Source organism: Indicator indicator, chromosome 41 (assembly GCF_027791375.1).
Source record: "Indicator indicator isolate 239-I01 chromosome 41, UM_Iind_1.1, whole genome shotgun sequence".
Classification (NCBI taxonomy): Eukaryota; Metazoa; Chordata; class Aves; order Piciformes; family Indicatoridae; genus Indicator; species Indicator indicator.
The window spans coordinates 779,280-797,557 of NC_072050.1; the positions used below are offsets into that span (position 1 = coordinate 779,280).

At 66.8% G+C, this 18,278-nt stretch overlaps 3 protein-coding genes across 3 annotated transcripts; 2 read left to right on the forward strand and 1 right to left on the reverse strand.

The window, feature by feature from the left end:
• Positions 1 to 3,088: 3,088 nt before the first annotated feature.
• On the reverse strand, positions 3,089 to 7,160 carry LOC128979035 (RNA-binding motif, single-stranded-interacting protein 2-like). The gene is given in 13 exon segments (XM_054397112.1): positions 3,089 to 3,169; positions 3,281 to 3,358; positions 3,449 to 3,556; positions 3,938 to 3,985; positions 4,119 to 4,241; positions 4,330 to 4,380; positions 4,505 to 4,614; positions 4,712 to 4,791; positions 5,207 to 5,439; positions 5,487 to 5,578; positions 5,722 to 5,780; positions 5,893 to 6,035; positions 7,095 to 7,160. Coding segments are annotated over 13 exon segments (1,272 nt in total).
• A 2,058-nt stretch (positions 7,161 to 9,218) lies between these two features.
• LOC128979019 (aquaporin-2-like) lies at positions 9,219 to 12,089 on the forward strand. The gene is made up of 5 exons (XM_054397085.1): positions 9,219 to 9,233; positions 9,916 to 10,236; positions 10,313 to 10,465; positions 10,551 to 10,631; positions 11,880 to 12,089. The coding sequence occupies exons 1-5, from the start codon at positions 9,219 to 9,221 to the stop codon at positions 12,087 to 12,089; spliced, it is 780 nt and encodes a 259-aa protein (XP_054253060.1).
• Positions 12,090 to 13,244: 1,155 nt separating this feature from the next.
• Positions 13,245 to 15,636, forward strand: AQP6 (aquaporin 6). Its single transcript, XM_054397117.1, has 4 exons — positions 13,245 to 13,604; positions 14,284 to 14,448; positions 14,546 to 14,626; positions 15,451 to 15,636. The coding sequence occupies exons 1-4, from the start codon at positions 13,245 to 13,247 to the stop codon at positions 15,634 to 15,636; spliced, it is 792 nt and encodes a 263-aa protein (XP_054253092.1).
• Positions 15,637 to 18,278: the final 2,642 nt, after the last annotated feature.

Here is an 18,278-nt window from a genome sequence, read left to right on the forward strand (position 1 = left end):
GGTAGAGCTGATGCCCTCCTGGCAATTCCACATCATCCCCCAAGCCCAAGTCCTCTCCCCTGCTTCCAGCAGCTTCTTTAAGAGTTGGGGTTTTATTTTGTGGGTTGGTTTCTGTTAGTTTTGGAGGTGGTTTTTGTTTTATCTTTCAGCTCCATTCATTCTAGTCTGGATTGGATTTCAGGGGGCAGTGTTTTTATTACCTAAGGAACAAGTAGGATTTGTTTGTCTTGACAAGACAAAACCTGCTTGAGGGCCTCGCTCTCACCAGCCCCAGAGCCCAAGCTCATTGGGGTTGAAAGCTTTGCAGTCTCCTCCCCCAGCAGTGCCACCCTGATGGAATTTTGGCATCACCCAGCCTGGAATTCCTGACAGTGTGGTTGTGGAACCAATGTGCCTGAGGATGACGCTGTTGGACCTCTCCTCTGGTTGGAGCATCCTCAGGGCCTCTAGAGGGCTTCTTCCTGAAGCTTGGGGAATATCTTGCAGAAGACTGAGAGGGAAGCCTAAAGGAGTCCTGGGTGCCCTCAGCAGCTTTCCCCTGCTGCTCTCAGCTTGGGGAGGGGAGGGAGGGTGGCTGAGCAGCAGCCTAGAGAGGAGGAGCAAGGGCCTGGGTCCCCTGTGGGTGGAGCAAAGCTCTCTGGGTCTTGCTCTGCCGATTGGATTTGATCACTTTGGACTGAGGCTGCCCAGCACTGTTTACCTTCTCCCAGCCCAACCTCTCTCCAGCCAGCTCACAACCCCCTCCCTTCCCCCAAAGCAAAAATCCCCAAGGAAAAAGTGACACCCCCCGCCCCCAGGAGCCCAAACTCCACACTCTCCACAACCCTTTCCTTTTCTTGCCCTTTTATTTAGAAACAAACCAAAAAAAAAAAAAAAAAAAACCAAAATGGAAGAGAAACGAAACCAAAACAAACAACAAAAAACCCAACCAAAAAAAAAAATCAAAACCCAAAAGAACAACTTCCACGGGGGGGCAGCTGGAGGAAGGGGGTGGGGAGGGGGGAGCTGTTTGGTTTTTTTTTTTTTTTTCAGGCTGAGGGGGGGGAAGGTGGTTTTTGGAGGGGGGGGGGGAGGAGGGGAGCTGAGCGCAGAAGCAGGAGGAAGAAAAATACAAAACTAGAAACCTCTGGAGATTAAAAAAAAGCAACTTAAAAACCTGTACAAAATGCTCTACGTATAAATTAAACAGGGGGGGGCACAGGAGGGGCCGTGGGGGGGCCTCAGCTTCTTTTTTCTTTTTTTCCCTGGGGGGAGGGAGCCCCCTGCTTCCCCCCTGCCCCTTTCCACAAGAGCTGTTGGGATCCCAATGTTCAGCCCACTCTTCCTCCTCCTCCTTCTGCACTGGGATGGGGGCTCAGCAGGGGGGTCCCAGCACTCCCTGCCCCCCTCCCCCAGCCCAAAAAAAGCAGACTCCTGTGCAGGGCCAAGCTTTGGGGCTCCCTCTTTGGTTCCTTCCTCGGGGAGGGGTGTGTGTGGGTGCCCCCCACAACCAAAGTGGGGGGGAGGGCTTGATGAGGGTGGGGGGCAGGCAGTAGCAGCAACGTGGGGAGGTGGTGATGGCTGGAAACCAGAAGGGTTGGGTGGTGCCACCCCGAGGTGGGGGGAGGGCACACAAGGAGGCACAGCTCCTGTGCCCCCCCCTGCCCCATGCCTGGGCTGAGCACTCACCGAGCTGTGGGGTGAGGTAGATGTGTGATGGAGAGAGGGGGAGGCCCCAGAGGGGACAGACAGATGCCAGGGAGGGGGTGCTGGGGGGGCACTCTGCTGCACTAAAAACAATTGGGGAGGGGGGGTTGTGAGTGAGGGGCTGGAGGAACCACGAGGCCCTAGGCAGAGCTGGCATGGGGAGGAAGGGGTGGGGAGGAGGAGGCACAGCTGGGCCCAGAGCTCAAAGCAAGTTGGGGGCTGCCCACCCCCTCCCCGGGACGGACACAGACCCACAGCGTGGGGGGCAGGGAGCTGAGGGTGGGGGTGGGGGGCGAGGGCAGCTCAGCCCTGCCCCTCCACTTACTCAATCTTTGGTTGCAAGAGGCCCCCCCCCTGCTCCCCTTCACACTCCCCCACGGGCCCCCCTGATTGTCACTGCAGGGGGAGGGGGAGGCTGTAGCCCCCCCGTGGCGAGGGGGCGGATCTAAAGTGCCTGGAGACCCCTTGGGGTGCCCCTTGCCCGTGGGGTGGGGGGGGGTTGGTTATTGCACTTATCCTGCTCCCCCCTCCCCTTCCACTGGGGGAGGCTGGGTTTGGATTTTGGTGGGGGGCAGCATGCAGAGCCCCCAGCCCACGGGGGGGCAGGAAGAGCTGCAGGGGGGGAGGGGGGAGCAGGGGGCAGCACCCCCGGCCCTGCGGGGGGGCTGGTGCCCAGAGACTGAACCCCACAGGGGTGGAGTATGGGCGGGGGGGGGGAGGTGTCGACCATGGTGTGCCCCCCACACACACACAGCCCCCCCCAGTCCCCAGGCAGGGGTAGGAGCTGGGGGGCACCGGCAGGACCGGGCAGCAGAAGGCACGGGGGGCACCGCGGCTGGGCTGGGCAGGGGGCAGGGACTGGAGGGGCCGCGGGCCCTGGAAGCACAAGGAAGTTGGGGGAGGGGGGGGAGAGCACAAAGGAGTGGGGGGGCAGTAACCCCCCCCCGCTGCCCCCCCCTCGGGGGTAGCATTTTTCTTTTTTTTTTTTTTTTTTTTAATTTTTTCCTTTTTTTTTTTTCCCTTTTTTTTTGGTGGGTTTGGGGTTTTTTTGAATTTTTTTTCAGTTTTTTTTTTTTAGAAAATACAGGAGGGGAAAAAAAAACCCTCCAGGAGGGAGCAAGTGGAGGGGGGGGGGGGGGAGGGGAGGGGAAAAACAGCAAGACACACCCCCCGATCCCCCCCCCCCAAGCACAGGGCCCCCTCCCCCCTTAGTCCTGGGCTCAGGGATCTGCCCCCAGGCGATGGCAGCAGCAGTGGTGGGGTTGGGGGGGAGGGGGCAGCACCGGACAAGGTTTTAGGGGTGGGGGGGATCCTGGTACAGCCCCTCCCATCCCCCACCAGCCGGTGGTTGTTGGGAGGGGTGGGTGAGGGGGGGGTGCCACAGGCCGGGCCCCCCCCACCGCTACTTGGGGTAGGGGTAGGGGAAGGCTCCAGGCTCCGACGGTGACTCGATGGGGCCATGGCTCGGGGCAGCAGAAGTGTCCTGTGGGGAGGGGGTAACAGAGCATGGACCCCCCCCAAGAAAAAGGTCCCAGACCCCCCCCCCACCCCAACATCCAACCCAGGACCCGAGCTGGCTCCATGCAGCACTCACCTCCAGGGGCAGCGTGGGTGGCACTGGGGGGTACGGGGGGATGAAGGCTCCAGGGACAGCAGCCGCAGTGGGGACGTACTGGAGGGGGGGAGAGGGCAAACCAACAGGGTCGGGGAGGGGTTCAACAGCAGTTTTGGGGTGTCACAGGTTAATGGGAGGGGTCCTTACCGTGCCAGCACTGCCAAGTGAGAGGTGGCCGAGCTGCTGGGCCAGAGGAGCCACCACGGACGGCTGGAGGGGCACAGCATGGTCCACAGCCGGGGCCAGCACAGCTCCCTGCACAGCGCCGTCAGCAGGGGGAGGGACACGGGGACAGGGCTTGGGGGGACACTGGGGCTGGGGTCCAGGGGGGCTGAGCATGAGGGACATTGGGGCTGGGGTCCAGGGCGGGGCTGGGGTCGGGTCCAGGGTGGGCTGAGCATGAGGGACACGGGTTGGGCAGGGGCCGCTGGGGGAAGTGGCAGGAGGAGACCCAGGGCATGGGGCTGTGGGCAGGGCTTGTGGGGAGAAGGGAGGGGCTATGGGAGGAGCTTATACAGAGTGGGTGGGGCTTGAATGGCTGTGGGCCGGGCCTGGGCAACGGAGGGGACCGCGAGAAGGGCTGTGGGCAGGGCACTGCCAGGTGTGGGCATGGCCCTAGGCAGGCCCCAGGCTCACCGTGGGCTGCACGAGGTAGGATTGGTGCATCCAGGCAGGGCCGTGGACCTGCAGAAGCAGCCAGGGGAGGAGTGGGGCAGGGGCTCCTCTGAGGACCCCACACCCTCTTCTCTCCATGGAGAAACCCCCCAGGGACCCCTCCCCCCCTCCTGGGGACTTCCCCCCCCAGCCCCACCCATACCTGGTAGGAGGAGACTGGGGAGGGCAGGTAGGGGGCCAGGGCCGTGGGGGCGAGCATCCGGCTGGGGGCCAGGCCGTAGGGTGCTGGGTAGAACCTGTTGGGCAGGGAGGAAGGGTGGAGTTGCTCAGGGGTGGGGGGCGAGGGGACTGGCAGCCCCCAGCTCACAGCAGCCTTGAGGAGGGGTCTGCAGGGGGGGGGACATCTGTGGCACCCACCCGTTCTGCAGCGCTGTGGCAGGGTCATAGGCCAAGGTCACAGTGCCCTGGGGGCAGCAAAAGGGTCAGAGCTGCTCCGGGGCCCCCTCCCCCCAAACTCCAGCAGCCATGGGGGGCTGCCCCTGCCCCCCACCCCCACCCAGACCTCCCCCCAGGGCTTTCCCCTCTCACCGCATCGCCGTCCCGGGGCCAGGCCCTGCCGTTGGGCACAAACTTGCCCTGGCTCTGGCGCTTCTTCTGCCCCCCGTCCGCGAACTTACAGAGCAGGGGGTCCGGGGGGGCTGGGCGGGGGAGGGGGGGCAGTCAGAGCTCTCAGTCAGCCCTTCAGCCCACTCCCCACTCCCACAGTCCCCCCCCAGGACCCCTCCCCCAGCCCACCTGGCACCCCTGGTGGGGTCTTGATGTATTTGCCGTTGAAGTGAGTGATCACTGCCTCGCACTTCTCCGTCGACTCCATCCTGGGGGCGACAAGGCTGGGCTGGGGGCCACCCACGGGACCCCCACCCCCAGCTGCCCCCATTCCTCTACAGCATCCCCCTGGCCCCATCCCCCTCCCATTCTCCTGGGCAACCCCAAACAGACTCTCCCCCAAGCTCTGTGCAGCACCCCCCAATCATCTTAGGCACCCCCACACAGCCCCTTCTGGACTGCAGCACAGATCCCCTCCAAGAAGCTCTGGGGACCCCCACACAACCCCCTCTGGACTGCAGCAGAGACCCCCCCCAAGCTCTGGGGACCCTCACACAGCCCCCCCCAGCAGCTCCCCCCTCCCATCTTCCTATGTAGTCCCCAGCCCCCCGCAGCCCCCAGCCCAACCCACCTGCCTCAGCACCCACCAGCCCCCTGCAGCCCCCTCCCCAGCCCCCCCCATACCGTGCAAAGCCCACCCCTCGGCTGGCCCCGTGGGGGTCCCGCAGGATGCGGGTGGAGACCACCTGCCCAAAAGGCTTCAGCAGTGCCTCCAGCTCCTGCTCGTCCACCCCCAGGGGCAGGTTGGAGATGTAGAGGTTGGTAGGGTCCTGCTCCTGTTGCTGTTTTTAGAAGAGGAGGGGGCTCAAAGAGCTGGCCAGGGCCCTGGGGGAGGGCTCTGGGTGGGGGTCTCTGGGCTATGAGAAATGAGGACACCCCCCCCCCCAAAGGGGCTGTGCTGTACCTTGGCCATCTGTGCCTGCACCCCGCTGGCCTTGAGGGCAGTCACAGCCTTCTGGGCTGCTGTGGGGCTGTCAAAGTCCACGAAGCCATAGCCTTGGGGGGGGGGACACACACACACACACACAACACAGCAGGGGGACACAGTGGGGTGAGAAGAGCCCCCCCAAAATCCTCCAGCCACCCCAAAACCCTCCAGCCACCCCAACCCCCCCACTTCACCCCTGCAGCCCCCCAACCTTTGCACTTGTTGGTCGTCTTGTCCAGGATGGCTTTGGTGGAGACAATTTTCCCATAGCTAAGGGAAAAAAAAGGGGGGGAGGGAGGGGAGGGTCAGTGCAGGGGCAGAGGGGGGCAGCAGTGCCTCCCAGTTAACGGGGAGGGGGAGGGGGTCTTAGCCCCTCACTCACGGCTGGCAGAGCTTGACAAGGTCCTGGTCCGTGGTACCGGGGTGCAGCCCCCGAATGTAGAGGTTGGTCTTGCTGAGCTGGTCTGCAGCGCCCCCCGCAGGGCTGGGGGGGCCCAGGGGCTGTGCCGGTGGCACATAGGACTGCTGGGGGCAGGGAGCAGAGAGCCAGAGTCAGGCTCATCACCCCACCCCCCCCAAATCCCATCCCCACAGGGGGGACACAGCCCCCCTCAGGCAGCCAAGACACCTGGGGGGGGTACCAGGGATGAATCCTGAACATCCTTAGACCCCCCCTGGGCATGGGACCCCCGGGGTCACCCCCCATCCCCTGGGACACTTCCCATGGGAAAACCAATCACCCCCAGCCCAGCCCTCCCTCTCCGGGCTCCCCTTCTCTGTGCCCCCAACCCCAGGGTGTCCCCACGTCCCCCCCGGCCCAGGTCCAAGCTCTTCTGCAGCTCTTAGTGCCCAACAACCTCCTCCCCGCTCCCCCTGGCACCCCCAGCTCGCCAGGACGGGGCTGGGGGGCACCCACCTGCATGGGGTCCCACATACACCCCTCGGGCCCTCCCCCGGCCCCTGCACATGTGCACTGCTCCCCCCCCCCCGCCGCCTGTGCACCGTCCTGGGAGGGATCCGGGCGCCCGTGGGGGCCCCACACAGCTCCGGACCCCCCAGCTCCCTCCCTGGGGTCTGTGCTATGCCCCAAAGGGAGAAGCTGAGGCATGGGGGTGGCAGGACACCCCCCGGGATGTGGTGAAAGGGAACTGAAGTTCACCCAAGTGGCCTCCTGACCCCTCCCAAACCCTCCAGGTGTCCCCCGACCCGCCCCAGACGTCCCCCTGACACCCCCAGCCCCGTGTCCCCGGCCCAGCCCCGGGTCTGTCCCCTCTCCTTCGTGCAGGAGGGGCTGCACCCGGGCCCCGCCATACCGGTGCCCAAACCTCTTCCCGAGTCAACCCCCGGGCACCGAACAGGAGAAGGTGAAGGGGAAGTGGAGGGGGTGTCCCCCCGCCCACCATCCCCCCGTCCTTCCCGCTACCCCCGCGGCCAGGATTCCCGAAGCCGCATCACGGCCCAAGGGCTGGGCCTGGGCCCGGGCCCGGGGAGGCCCCGGGTGGGGTGCGTGGGGTTGAGGGGAAGCAGGGAGAGAGAAGGGAACCGAAGGGTTTGCAGGAAAAGCCGGGGGGTTCCTCCCGGTACCTTTTTTCCGCTCTTGTTGTAGGCGAAGGCGGGGAGGCCGGAGCGCGGCGGTACCGAGAGGAGCATTTTCGGGAGCGCGGAGGGGCCGGGGCAGGCCGGGAGCCAGGCGGGCCCGCGCCTGACGTCACGCCCGGGAGCCAGCCTTGGAATCCGGGCTGGAACCGCGCAGGACGGGTCCTAACGCCGCTCACGGCTCCCCCCGCCCTTTCCCGGTGTCCCGGTTACACCCTCCCCCATCCCCCCGACCGCCGCTGGCCCCGAACGGCCGTGGGGGGAGGGCACAATGAACTCGCGCGCATCCCCCTACACCACTCCCCACCCTACGGTCGGGCCTTGCTCCGTTCCCGCTCAACGAGGAGCCCTCCCCCGTTCCACCGGCACAACCGGGGCTTCGCTCGGCACCCGGCGCCGGGGGAGCGATGGCGGCGGCGGGAAAGTTGGGGGCGGGAGGGTACTGCACGGTGAGTGGGCACTGGATCCAGGCCCGGGGGGAGGCCTGCGGGGGGGTGTCACTGAGGAGCTACCCCGGCGCCGGGACAGCCCCAGGGGACTTGGTACGGAAGGGCCGGTGAGGGGCGGCTCGTACCGTGCGGGCCCTTTAAGGGCGGCTCGGCGGAGGCACCGCCCTGGCCGCCACCATTACCCCGCCCCGCCCCGCGCCGCCCGCGCCATGGGCGCGGCCATGTTTGAACCGCTGGTCACGTGCCCGCGCGCGGCCCCGCCCATTGGCCCCTTTCTCTGTCACGTGACCCCAGCCGGCTCCTCCCACGGCCTGGGGCTCTGCCTCCCTCCCGTCCGCCCCGTGGCGCTCCGCGGGGGACAGGCTGGGGGCGGGGTCAAGCAGGGGGGTCACAGGCGTGCCTGGGGGGGGCTGGGGTGTCCTGGGGGGCAGGATGGGGGCACCTGAGGGCGCCTGGTGAGGCTGCTGGGCGGCATGAGGGGTCCTGAGGGCACCTGAAAGGTCTGCGGGGCGGGATGGGGAGACCGGGGGGAGTCTGTGGAGCAAGAAAGGAGATCCTGAGGGCACCCAGGGAGGTCTGTGGAGCGGGATGGGGGATCCCGGGAACACCGGAGGGGGTTACGGGGCGGCATGGGAGGTACTGGGGCACCTGGAGGCACCTGGGGGTCTGTGGGGCAGGATGGAGGACCCTGGTGGGGGTCTGTGGGACACCTGAGCAGGGGTCGTGTGGGGTGGGGCAGGATCGTGGCTCTGCAGGGCAAGCACCCACCCGGGGTTCACCAGCGGGTCTGGGGCTGTGGTGTGCCAGGCTGCTCTGCCAGGGGTGCCCACAGGGTTCTGTGGGGCAGGACATGATGTCCCCTGGGCCAGCTGTGGAGGGTCCCAGCTCAGGAGGGGGGAGGTGGGATGCAGGATGAGGTGGGGAGCAAAAAAGCAGTGGGGGCTGCCCCATGGTGCCCCTCACCTGCCCCATGTCCTGGCATGCATGGTCCCCATGTCCCCCCTGTGCCTGTCCACATGTCCCCTTTGTGGCAGCCCCGGGCGTGGAACGTTCTGGCTCTTTGCAGGGTGTCAGCAGGGCTGCCCCCTCCCTCCCGGGGTGTTTCCCACCCCCCAGCAGTGTGCCCTGTGCTGAGCCAGACCCTTCCACGCCAGCCTCGCTGACTCACCCCACGTGCGAGCCCCGGGCTGCTGAGCTGGCAGGGCAGGGGCACAGGGGCACCCTGTGTGTGAGCAGGGCGGGCTGCAGGGGTGCCCCCACCCCCTCCTCGCGTTTCTATTCCTGCCCTCCCCTCCCCCCCCCCCCTCTTTCATCCTGGCCTTTCATCTGTCACCCAGGGGATGGTTGTTGTGGCAACCCCCCCAGAGTGGGCCAGCTGGTTGCCAGGGCACCCAGAGATGCTCTGAGCCCAGCCCCAGGACCCCTGCACCCCCTTTGCCCACCCCCAGGGGTCTTGGCCCATCCTCACCCCTTTCCTGCACCCCTCTTGTGCCAAGCATGGGACCTTCCCCCCAGACACCCCCTGGGGATTGGCAGTGCTGTGGGGGTGTGGCGGTGCCAGGGTGGGTTGGCAGGGCCCGGGAGGGTGGCAGTGCCAAGGAGGAGTGGGAGGTGCTCCCCCTCTGAGTCTCCTCCGCACTGCTCTGGGCACTGCAGCTGCGCCATGGCCATCGTGGAGGTAAGCCCCTGCCAGCTGTGCCACCCCAGCCCCTGCCACCTTGGCACCCATCTGAACCCAGAGCCGTGGCTTGGGAGTGGGGGAGATGGATGAGCAATCCTGGCAACCCCACCCAGAGTGCCAGTGTCCAGCCCCAGCCCATGTCCCCAGCACAGGGCTCACTGTGTGCCCCCCAAGTGCACCCCCAAGCCCTCCTGGCACCACCATGGCACCATCTCTGTTGCCATGATGCCCTCATCACTGCAGTGCCCCAGCTGCCATGGTGATCCTGTTGCCAAGGTGCCCCATTGCCAAGGCACCCCAATCACCATGGTACCCAGTTCCTAAGGGCTCCCATCCCCATGGCACCCATCCCCAGTGTGCCCTATCCCCATGGCACCCATTCCCATGGCACCCATCCCTGGGGTGTCCCATCCTCATGGCACCCACGTCATGGCACCCATCCCTGGGGTGCCCCATCCTCATGGCACCCATCCCCATGGCACCCATCCCTGGGGTGCCCCATCCTCATGGCACACTGGCACCGTGGTGCCCCATCACCATCGTGCCTGGTGACTGGGGGCACCTTGCTGCTATGGCACCTCAGCACTGAGGTCCCCCATTGCCACCATTCCCCCTCACCATGGCACCCAGCCCTGGCAGTGCCCACGGGGGTGACACCCAGCACCCTGTGTGCCCGCAGGAGCTGCGGGGGAGGTGCTTCTGGCGGGGGGTGCTGGCAGAGGCCTTGGCCACCCTCATCTTTGTGGGGGTGGTGCTGGGCACCTCGGCATCCCCCGAAGCCCTGGCACCAGCGCTGGCCGGGGGGCTGGTGGCCGGGGCGCTGGCTGTCACCCTTGGGGCACCCCAGGCCAACCCAGCGCTGACCCTGGCCCTGCTCTGCACCCACAAGCTGGGTGCCCTGCGCGGTGCCGCCGCGCTCCTGGCGCAGTGCTCCGGGGCCCTGCTGGCAGCCGCTGCCGCCCGCACGGCGCTGCCGGACGATGCCAGCCTGGTCACCAGGGTGAGTGCCCCTGCCCCCGACCCTGTCCCCGTCCCTGGGGCACTGACAGGGCGCTGAGGCCAGCCTGTTCTGCCAGGTGAGCGCCACGGGCACCGCAGGGCAGGCCCTCGCCTGGGAGACCTTTGCCACCTTCCAGCTGGCACTCGTTGCCTTTGCCACCTCTGACTGGGCGACCCCCCAGGCTGGGCTGGCCCTGGGCAGCGCGGTGGCTGCCGGTGCCCTGACCGCGGTGAGGACCCTCCCACCCCAGTCCCCACCCTGGGGCTGCCACCCCCGGCCCCTGCCAGCCCTGATGCCCCCCACGCCTCCTGCAGGGGCCGTTCTCGGGGGGCAGCATGAACCCCGCACGCTCCCTGGGGCCAGCCATCGTCACTGGCATCTGGGATGACCACTGGGTGAGTGCCTGGCACCCCTGGGTGCCACCCTTAGAGACTCCAACGTGGGATGGGTGCCCCCCAGCTGCAGTGTGCCCTACCCAGTCCTGTGCCCACCCCAGCACAGGGCTCCCTGGTTCTGCCCTTCAGGTCCCCCTGGACAGGTGCCCCCTTTGCTCACCCCCACTTTGGGTCCTTCTGATGCCTCCACCACAGGATGGGTTCCCCTATGTGCCCATCCTGGGGACAGACCCCTCCCAGTCCCCCCAACCCAAATGTGTCACCTCCTCCCCTCCCCCCCCCGGGTTCCTCATATCTGGACCAGGTTCCTCCTGCGCAGCTCCCATGACTGGGCTGGGGTCCCCTAGACCCCCTCCCACCCCCGGAGCAGTGCTCAGCAGCCCCCTAGTCTGTGTCCCCCTGTCCCTGGGCCACCCTGACCCCCTGTCCCCCCTACCCCAGAACACCCCTGACCCCCCACCCCAGAACACCCCTGACCCCCTGCCCCCCCTACCCCAGAACACCCCTGACCCCCCACCCCAGAACACCTCTGACCCCCTGCCCCAGAACACCCCTGTCCCCCCACCCCAGGACACCCCTGACCCCCTGTCCCCCCTACCCCAGAACACTCCTGACCCCCTGCCCCCCCTACCCCAGAACACCCCTGACCCTCCACCCCAGAACACCTCTGACCCCCCACCCCAGAACACTCCTGACCCCCCGACCCCCACTACCCCAGAACACCCCTGCCCCCCCACCCCAGAACCCCTGACCCCCTGTCCCCCCTACCCCAGAACACCCCTGACCCCCTGACCCCCCACCCCAGAACACCTCTGACCCCCCACCCCAGAACACCCCTGACCCCCCCTGCCCCAGAACACTCCTGACCCCCTGACCCCCACTACCCCAGAACACCCCTGCCCCCCCACCCCAGAACCCCTGACCCCCTGTCCCCCCCACCCCAGAACACCCCTGTCCCCCCTGCCCCAGAACACCCCTGACCCCTTGTCCCCCCTACCCCAGAACACCCCTGCCCCCCCACCCCAGAACCCTTGACCCCCTGTCCTCCCTACCCCAGAACACCCCTGACCCCCTGACCCCCCCTGCCCCAGAACACCCCTGACCCCAGAACACCCCTGACCCCTTGCCCCCCTACCCCAGAACACCCCTGACCCCCTGTCCCCCGTACCCCTGACCCCCTTACCCCCCTACCCCAGAACACCCCTGCCCCTTCCCCCCCCAGAACCCCTGACCCCCTGCCCCCCGCAGGTGTACTGGCTGGGGCCGGTGCTGGGCGCGGTGCTGGCTGCGCTCTCCTATGAGTTCATCTTGGCTCCCGGTGCCTCCCGGGCGAAGCTCGGTGCCTGCCTCTCCTGCCGGGACGTGGCGCTGGTGGAGACCACCACCCCATCCCCCTCCTCACCCTCCACCCTCGCCCCCTCGGCCCCCCCAGCCGATCGGGGCCAGGACGTGGTTTGAACCTTCCAATCCCACTTGCTCCTTCCATCGGTGCATGGTCCCCAAGGTCACATCCCCCCGAGCACAGCACCCCCCGAGCACAGCACCCCCCGAGCGCAGCACCCCCCGAGCGCAGCACCCCCCACCCAGGGCATGGTGCCCGCCTGGCAAGCTGGGGGGCACCATGCAGAGGGGGCGTGGGGGAGGGGTGTATTAAAGGTGGCTTTGGGCTGGAGCCGGGTGCGGAGCAGTGGTGTGAGGATGGGGGGTGGGCGTGGGGGTGGTTTGTGTCCCCCAGGGCGGGGGTGGAATCCCCATCCCTGGAGGGTTTTCAGAGCCGCAGAGCTGTGGTGCTGAGGGCATGGCTCAGCCCCAGCCCCGGCAGGTGCAGCTCGTGGTTCTGCTGGGTGATGGTGAAGGTCTTCTCCAACTTCAACCCATCCCAGGCCCCCTCTTGCACCCCACACCCCGACACCAGCCCTGGCCCACCCGAGCAGGTTCTGCCTCCCACTGGCCCCGCGCTGAGGGTGTCGGGGTGGGGAGGGGGGGGCTGGACCCCCTGTCGCCCCATCCCGTGCCGGGGTGCTGAGCCAGCAGAGTCCTTTGTCAGCTCCTCTGCAGCCCTGGCAATTTTCGGTGGCCGCCAATGGCCGGGGCCAGCCCTAATCCCCGCCCTGCTCTGCTTTGGGGGCCCTTAAGCCGAGCTCAATAAACCCTGCCGCAGACAACGGGACCGGCGGGGGGAGCACCCCCCCGGTGGGGCTGGCCCAAGGGGGGCACCCAGACCCACCCCCACCTGCTGTGGCAGGGTCACCTCAGTGTGTCCCCAAAACATGGGGGGGGGAGGCTTAGTGCTGACCTCAGCCCCCCGCCATGGTCACCCAAACCCCACAGCTATGGGGCACAGATCCCCCCCCCGCCCCCAGCCCCGGGGAAGGCAGCCCTGGAAATGACGGGGTGCAGCTCGGGGGGGTTGGGGGCGTCCCCACCATCCCGGGCGGTGTGGGGGTAAGGAATCCCCCAGCGCTGGGCAGCGAAGCGGTTAAGGGAGGGGTGAGGGTGTGACGGGGATGGGATCCCACCCCCGGGGGCTGGCCCGGGGGTGCTTATAAAGGTGTAAGCGGGTGGCCCCCCGGGGAGGGGAGCGGGGCCGCGGAGGGCAGCGGGGGTCAGGCCATGCTGGAGCTGCGTTCGTCCTCCTTCTGGAGGGCCATCCTGGCCGAGTTCCTGGGCAGCCTCCTCTATGCCCTAATGGGGCTGGGGGCTTCCCTGCGTTGGGTTCCGGGTCCCCCCAGCGTCCTGGGGGCTGCCCTGGCCTTTGGCTTGGCCCAAGCCACAGTGGTGCAGGCGCTGGGTCCCGTCAGCGGGGGTCACATCAACCCTGCCATCACCTTGGCTTTCCTGATGGCCTCGCAGCTCTCCCTGCTCCGTGCCCTGGGCTACCTCCTGGCACAGCTGCTGGGGGCACTGGCCGGGGCTGGGGTGCTCTACGGGCTGACACCGGCCCCCGTTCGTGGCACCCTTGGCCTCACTGCGGTGAGATGGGGCAGGGGGGCTTGGAGCAGCTTGGGGAGGTGGAAGGAGGCAGGGAGGATGCAGGGAATTGGGGCTGCAAGAGGAGTTTTGGGGTTCTGTGAGAGGTGATGGAGGTGAGAGATGCTGAGCTGAAGGTTCCGGGGGGCACTGGGCGGCGGGGGGGGGGCAACGGGAGATTAGTGGAGGTGCTGGGGGGGGTTTGAGGTACTGAGGGGTAGGAAGTGGGGAGGGGGAGCCTGCGAGAGGGGTTTTGGGGTGCTGTGGGGGTGTACTGGGGTTCAGAGATGCCAAACGGGGCTTTGGGGTGCTATGGGGGGGGGGTGTAAAGAGGGTTATGGGGTTTGGAGGTGCTGAACTGGGACTTTGGGGTGCTATAATGGGAGGTTATGGGGTTTGGAGATGCTGAACTGGGGTTTTGGGGTGCTATGGGGGGTGTAAAGGGGGTTATGGGTTTTGAAGATGCTGAACTGGGGTTTTGGGGTGCTATGGGGGGCAATGGGGAATGAGGGGATGCAGGAGGTGCTTGAGGTTTGGGATGTTGCAGGGGATAAGTGTCCAGGAAGTGGTTGGGGGTCGAGCAGGGATTTGGGGTGCAGTTGGGCTGGGGGGGAGGGGCTTGGGGGTCCTAGGGAAATGTTTGGGAGGGTCGGTGGGGTGCTGAGCGCCCCTCCCCTCGCAGCTGCACCCCGGTGTGGGGCCAGGCCAGGGGACGGTGGTGGAGCTGCTGCTGACCGCCCAGTTCGTGCTCTGCGTCTTGGCCAGCTTCGATGAGCGGCAGGATGGGCGCCCGGGCTCGGCCGCGCTGCCCGTGGGCTTCTCCCTCGCCCTAGGCCACATCTTCGGGGTAAGGGTGGTCCCTGGGGGGGTGGGGGAAAGGGAAAAAGGGGGTGCCTGGGGCGATGGTGGCAGCCGGCTGGCACCCCCCTGCCGTCCTCCCCCAGATCCACTACACGGGGGCCGGCATGAACCCCGCGCGTTCCTTCGCCCCCGCGGTCATCACCCGGAGCTTTGCCAACCACTGGGTAAGTGTGGTGGGGGTCCTCCCCGCGACCCCCAATCTCCCCCTGCTCGTCCCCATCCTGCCCCACTCACCATCTCTGCACCAACGGGGGGGCAGTTGCTGGAACTGTCCTGGTGACAGCAGCACCCCAGGGGGGCTGGGGGCTGCGCAGGCAGGGCACAAAGAGAGCCCCCCCCGAGCCCTGCTGTCCCCCCAACATCTCACAGCTGCCTCTTGCTTCTGCTGCCTCCTGGCACTGGGATGAGGGTGCTGAGACCCCCACAGGGGTGGGGACGTGGGTGCTGAGACCCCCATAGGGGTGGTGACGTGGGTGCTGAGACCCCCACAGGGGTGGGGACGTGGGTGCTATGCTCCAGAGGGTAAGGGGCAGTGCTGGACCCCCAAAACTGGGGACCCCCCAGAGCCCTGTAGGTAGGGATGGGGGGTGCAGAACCCTGAAACCAGGGACCCCCAGAGCTGGGGACCCCAGAGCCCAGGGACTCCCTGAGTCCCAGAGACCAGGGCAGGTGATGCTGGGGACCCTTGAAGCTGGGGACCCCTAAAGCTGGGGAATCCAGAGCCTCATAGGCTGGGGCGGGGGGTGCTGGACCCCTGAACCCGGGGATCCCCAAAGCTGGGGAACCTGGCAGGCTGGGACAGAGGGTGCTGGACCCCCCAAATTAGGGACTCTCAGAGCTGGGAACCCCAGAACCTCACTAACCAGGGCAGGTTGGTTCCAGCTCCCATCGGGAGAGGGGTTGGGGGTTTGGGGGGGGGCTTCCTTCACTCTGCCGGGGGGGATGTCGGTACCGGGGTGCCCACATCGGCCCCCATGTCCCCCGCCAGGTGTACTGGGCGGGCCCGCTGCTGGGGGCGGCGCTGGGCTCGGTGCTTTACGAGTTTGTGCTGTGCCCGCGGCCGCGGAGCTTGGCCGAGCGCCTGGCCGCGCTCAAAGGAGAGCCTCCCGCCGTTACCGAGCCGCCGCCGGAGCCACCGGCGGAGCCGCTGGAGCTGAAGACCCAGGGGCTATAAAGCGGGATCTGTCCGGTCGCCACGGTGTGTCCCCGTTCTCCCTCTCCCCCTCCCCCCCGCCATCCCCGGGAATGCCACCGGGGATGCCACCGGGGATGCCGCGGTGCGTGTGGTGCGTGTGTGTGAGGAGCGGCCGGCAACCGGGAACCGGGAACTGGCGACCGGCAAGCGGGACCCGACGGGGAACCGGCAACAGGGAAACAACTGGGAACCGGGGAACCAGCAACCGGGAACTGGCAACTGGGAACCGGCAACAGGGAACCGGGGAGCTGGGAACCAGGGCACCGGCCTGACATAACCGGGATGGACCGTACCGGGTCGGGGCCGCCCCCGCCCCGCCCCGGCGGGAGTTCTGTGTTCGGTGAATTAAACCTGCTCTTTTATTTTGGTAACTGCTGCTGCTCCTATATGGGGCTGGGGGCGCCGGGGGGGCTGAGCTGGCTTCTTCCCCACCATAACCTGGGCTCCTGCTCCGCTCTGCGCTGGACTCCTCCTCGCCGAGGCTCCTTCTGCACCGGGGACCGGGCTGCAGCTGTGGCCGCGCTGGGCTCCTCCTCTCCCCTAAAACGGGACTGGGCTGGGCTGGGCTCCGTCTCCACACTCAAATGGCATGGAGCTGGCCTGGATCCCTTCTCCAGACCCCTGTGGAACCCTGCAGAGACATACAGACTCCAGCAGACCCCCAGGGACCCAAACAGACCCCAGCAGACCCCCAGTGACCCAAACAGACCCCAGCAGAACGCAGGAAGCCCTGAGAGACCCCTGCAGATCCCATGGACCCCCTAGAGAGGCCAGCAGACCCTTGCAGACCCCTCCAGATCCCTGCAGACCCCTCCTCAACCCTCCAGAAACCTCCTGACATCTACAGACGTCTTCTAACCCCTCCAGACCACTCCTGACCCCCCCCAGACCCCTGCTGTCCCCTCTTGACCTGTAACAGAACCCTGCAGCCACTGCAGACCCCCCAAACCCTGAGCCCCCCCCACCGTGATGTTTTGTCCCCCCCCCAGCTGTCATGGACCCCCCACCATGTTCTCCTGGGACTGAGGACCCCTCCCCACCATTGTGTCTTGGGACCACCCAGGCTCTGAGACCCCCTCCCCATGCCCAAGGACCCCCCATGGTGTTCTGGGACCCCCCTCAGCTGCCAGTCTCCCCCCCCCCTCGATATCCTAGGACCCCCCCAGTCCTGACCCCCCCATGCTGCCCTGGCCCCCCCAGGCCGCAGTGCCTGCAGTGCTCTCGCACTCGCTGGGCGGGGGCCGGCGCGCGCCGCCCGCATTTCTGTGGCTTTCAACCCAAAACTGTCAGGAGTCGCCCGGAGGCGCCCGCGGCCCGGGGGGAGGGGTCGGGAAGGGGTTAGGGGGTGTCCCGGGGGGGCTGCCCCCATCCCGGTTTCACCAGCACCCACCCCAGTGCCTCCAGCACCCATCCCAGTTCCTCCATTCCCTCCCAGACTGGTCCCAGTGTTCCCTTTCCTCATCCCAGTGGTCCCATTCCCCTCTCCCAGTTTGCCTCCTCACTGGTTCCCTGTCCTGCGGCCCCAGTGCTGACAGATGGGGACAGGGACAGGGTTGGGAAAGGACAGGACAGGATGGGGACAAGGACAAGGGTTGGGGACATTGCTGGGGACAGGAGAGGGCTGGGGTGAGCACAGGGACAGAGCTGGGGACCCTGATGGGGACAGAGCTGGGGAAGGGACAGGAGATAGGGGCAGGGTTTGGGACAGGAGAGAGTTGGGGTCAGGACAGGGTTGGGGTGAGGACAGGGCCAGACCTGGAGACCCTACTGGGGCCAGGCCAGGCCACTGCTGGGGACAGGGTTGGGGACACTGTTGATGACACAATAGGGCTGGGGACAGGGCTGGGGACAGGGCTGGGGACAGGACAGGGTTGGGGACAGGACACTTTTGGGGACAGGGTTGGGGACACTGATGGGGACAGGACAGGGTTGGAGACAGGACACTTTTGGGGACAGGGTTGGGGACACTGTTGGGAACTTGGCTGGGGGCAGCCGGACCAGGCGCCGCCGCTAGGGGACAGCAGAGCCCCCGCCCGGGGGTGGCACTGACTCGCTAGGGGCACCAGGGGGCGCTAGAACTGGTAGGGACTGGGGGAGACTGGGAGGGGACTGAGGGGGGACTGGGAGCGATCCAGCAGGGACTGGGTGGACTGGAGAGGGAACTGGGGGAGACTGGGAGGGGACTGAGCGGGGACTGGGAGTGATCCAGCAGGGGCTGGGTGGACTGGAGGGGGAACTGGGGGAGACTGGGAGGGGACTGAGGGGGAACTGGGGGAGACTGGGAGGGGACTGAGGGGGGACTGGGAGTGATCCAGCAGGGGCTGGGTGGACTGGAGGGGGAATTGGGGGAGACTGGGAGGGGACTGGGGCAGCTGAGGACTAAAGGGGGATTGAGAAGAACTGGAGGGGACTGGGAGGGACTAAAGGGGACTGAGAAGAGTGTGGAGGGACAGGAGGCAGCTGGGGGGACTGGGAGGGACTGAGAGAACTGGAGGGAACTGGAGGACTGGGGAGGAACTGGGCTGGGACTGAACTTGGAGGACTTGGGGGAACTGGGAGGGGACTGGAAGAGACTGGGGTGGGGGAATGTTCAGTTTTATTTAGTGGTTTATTGAGTCTGG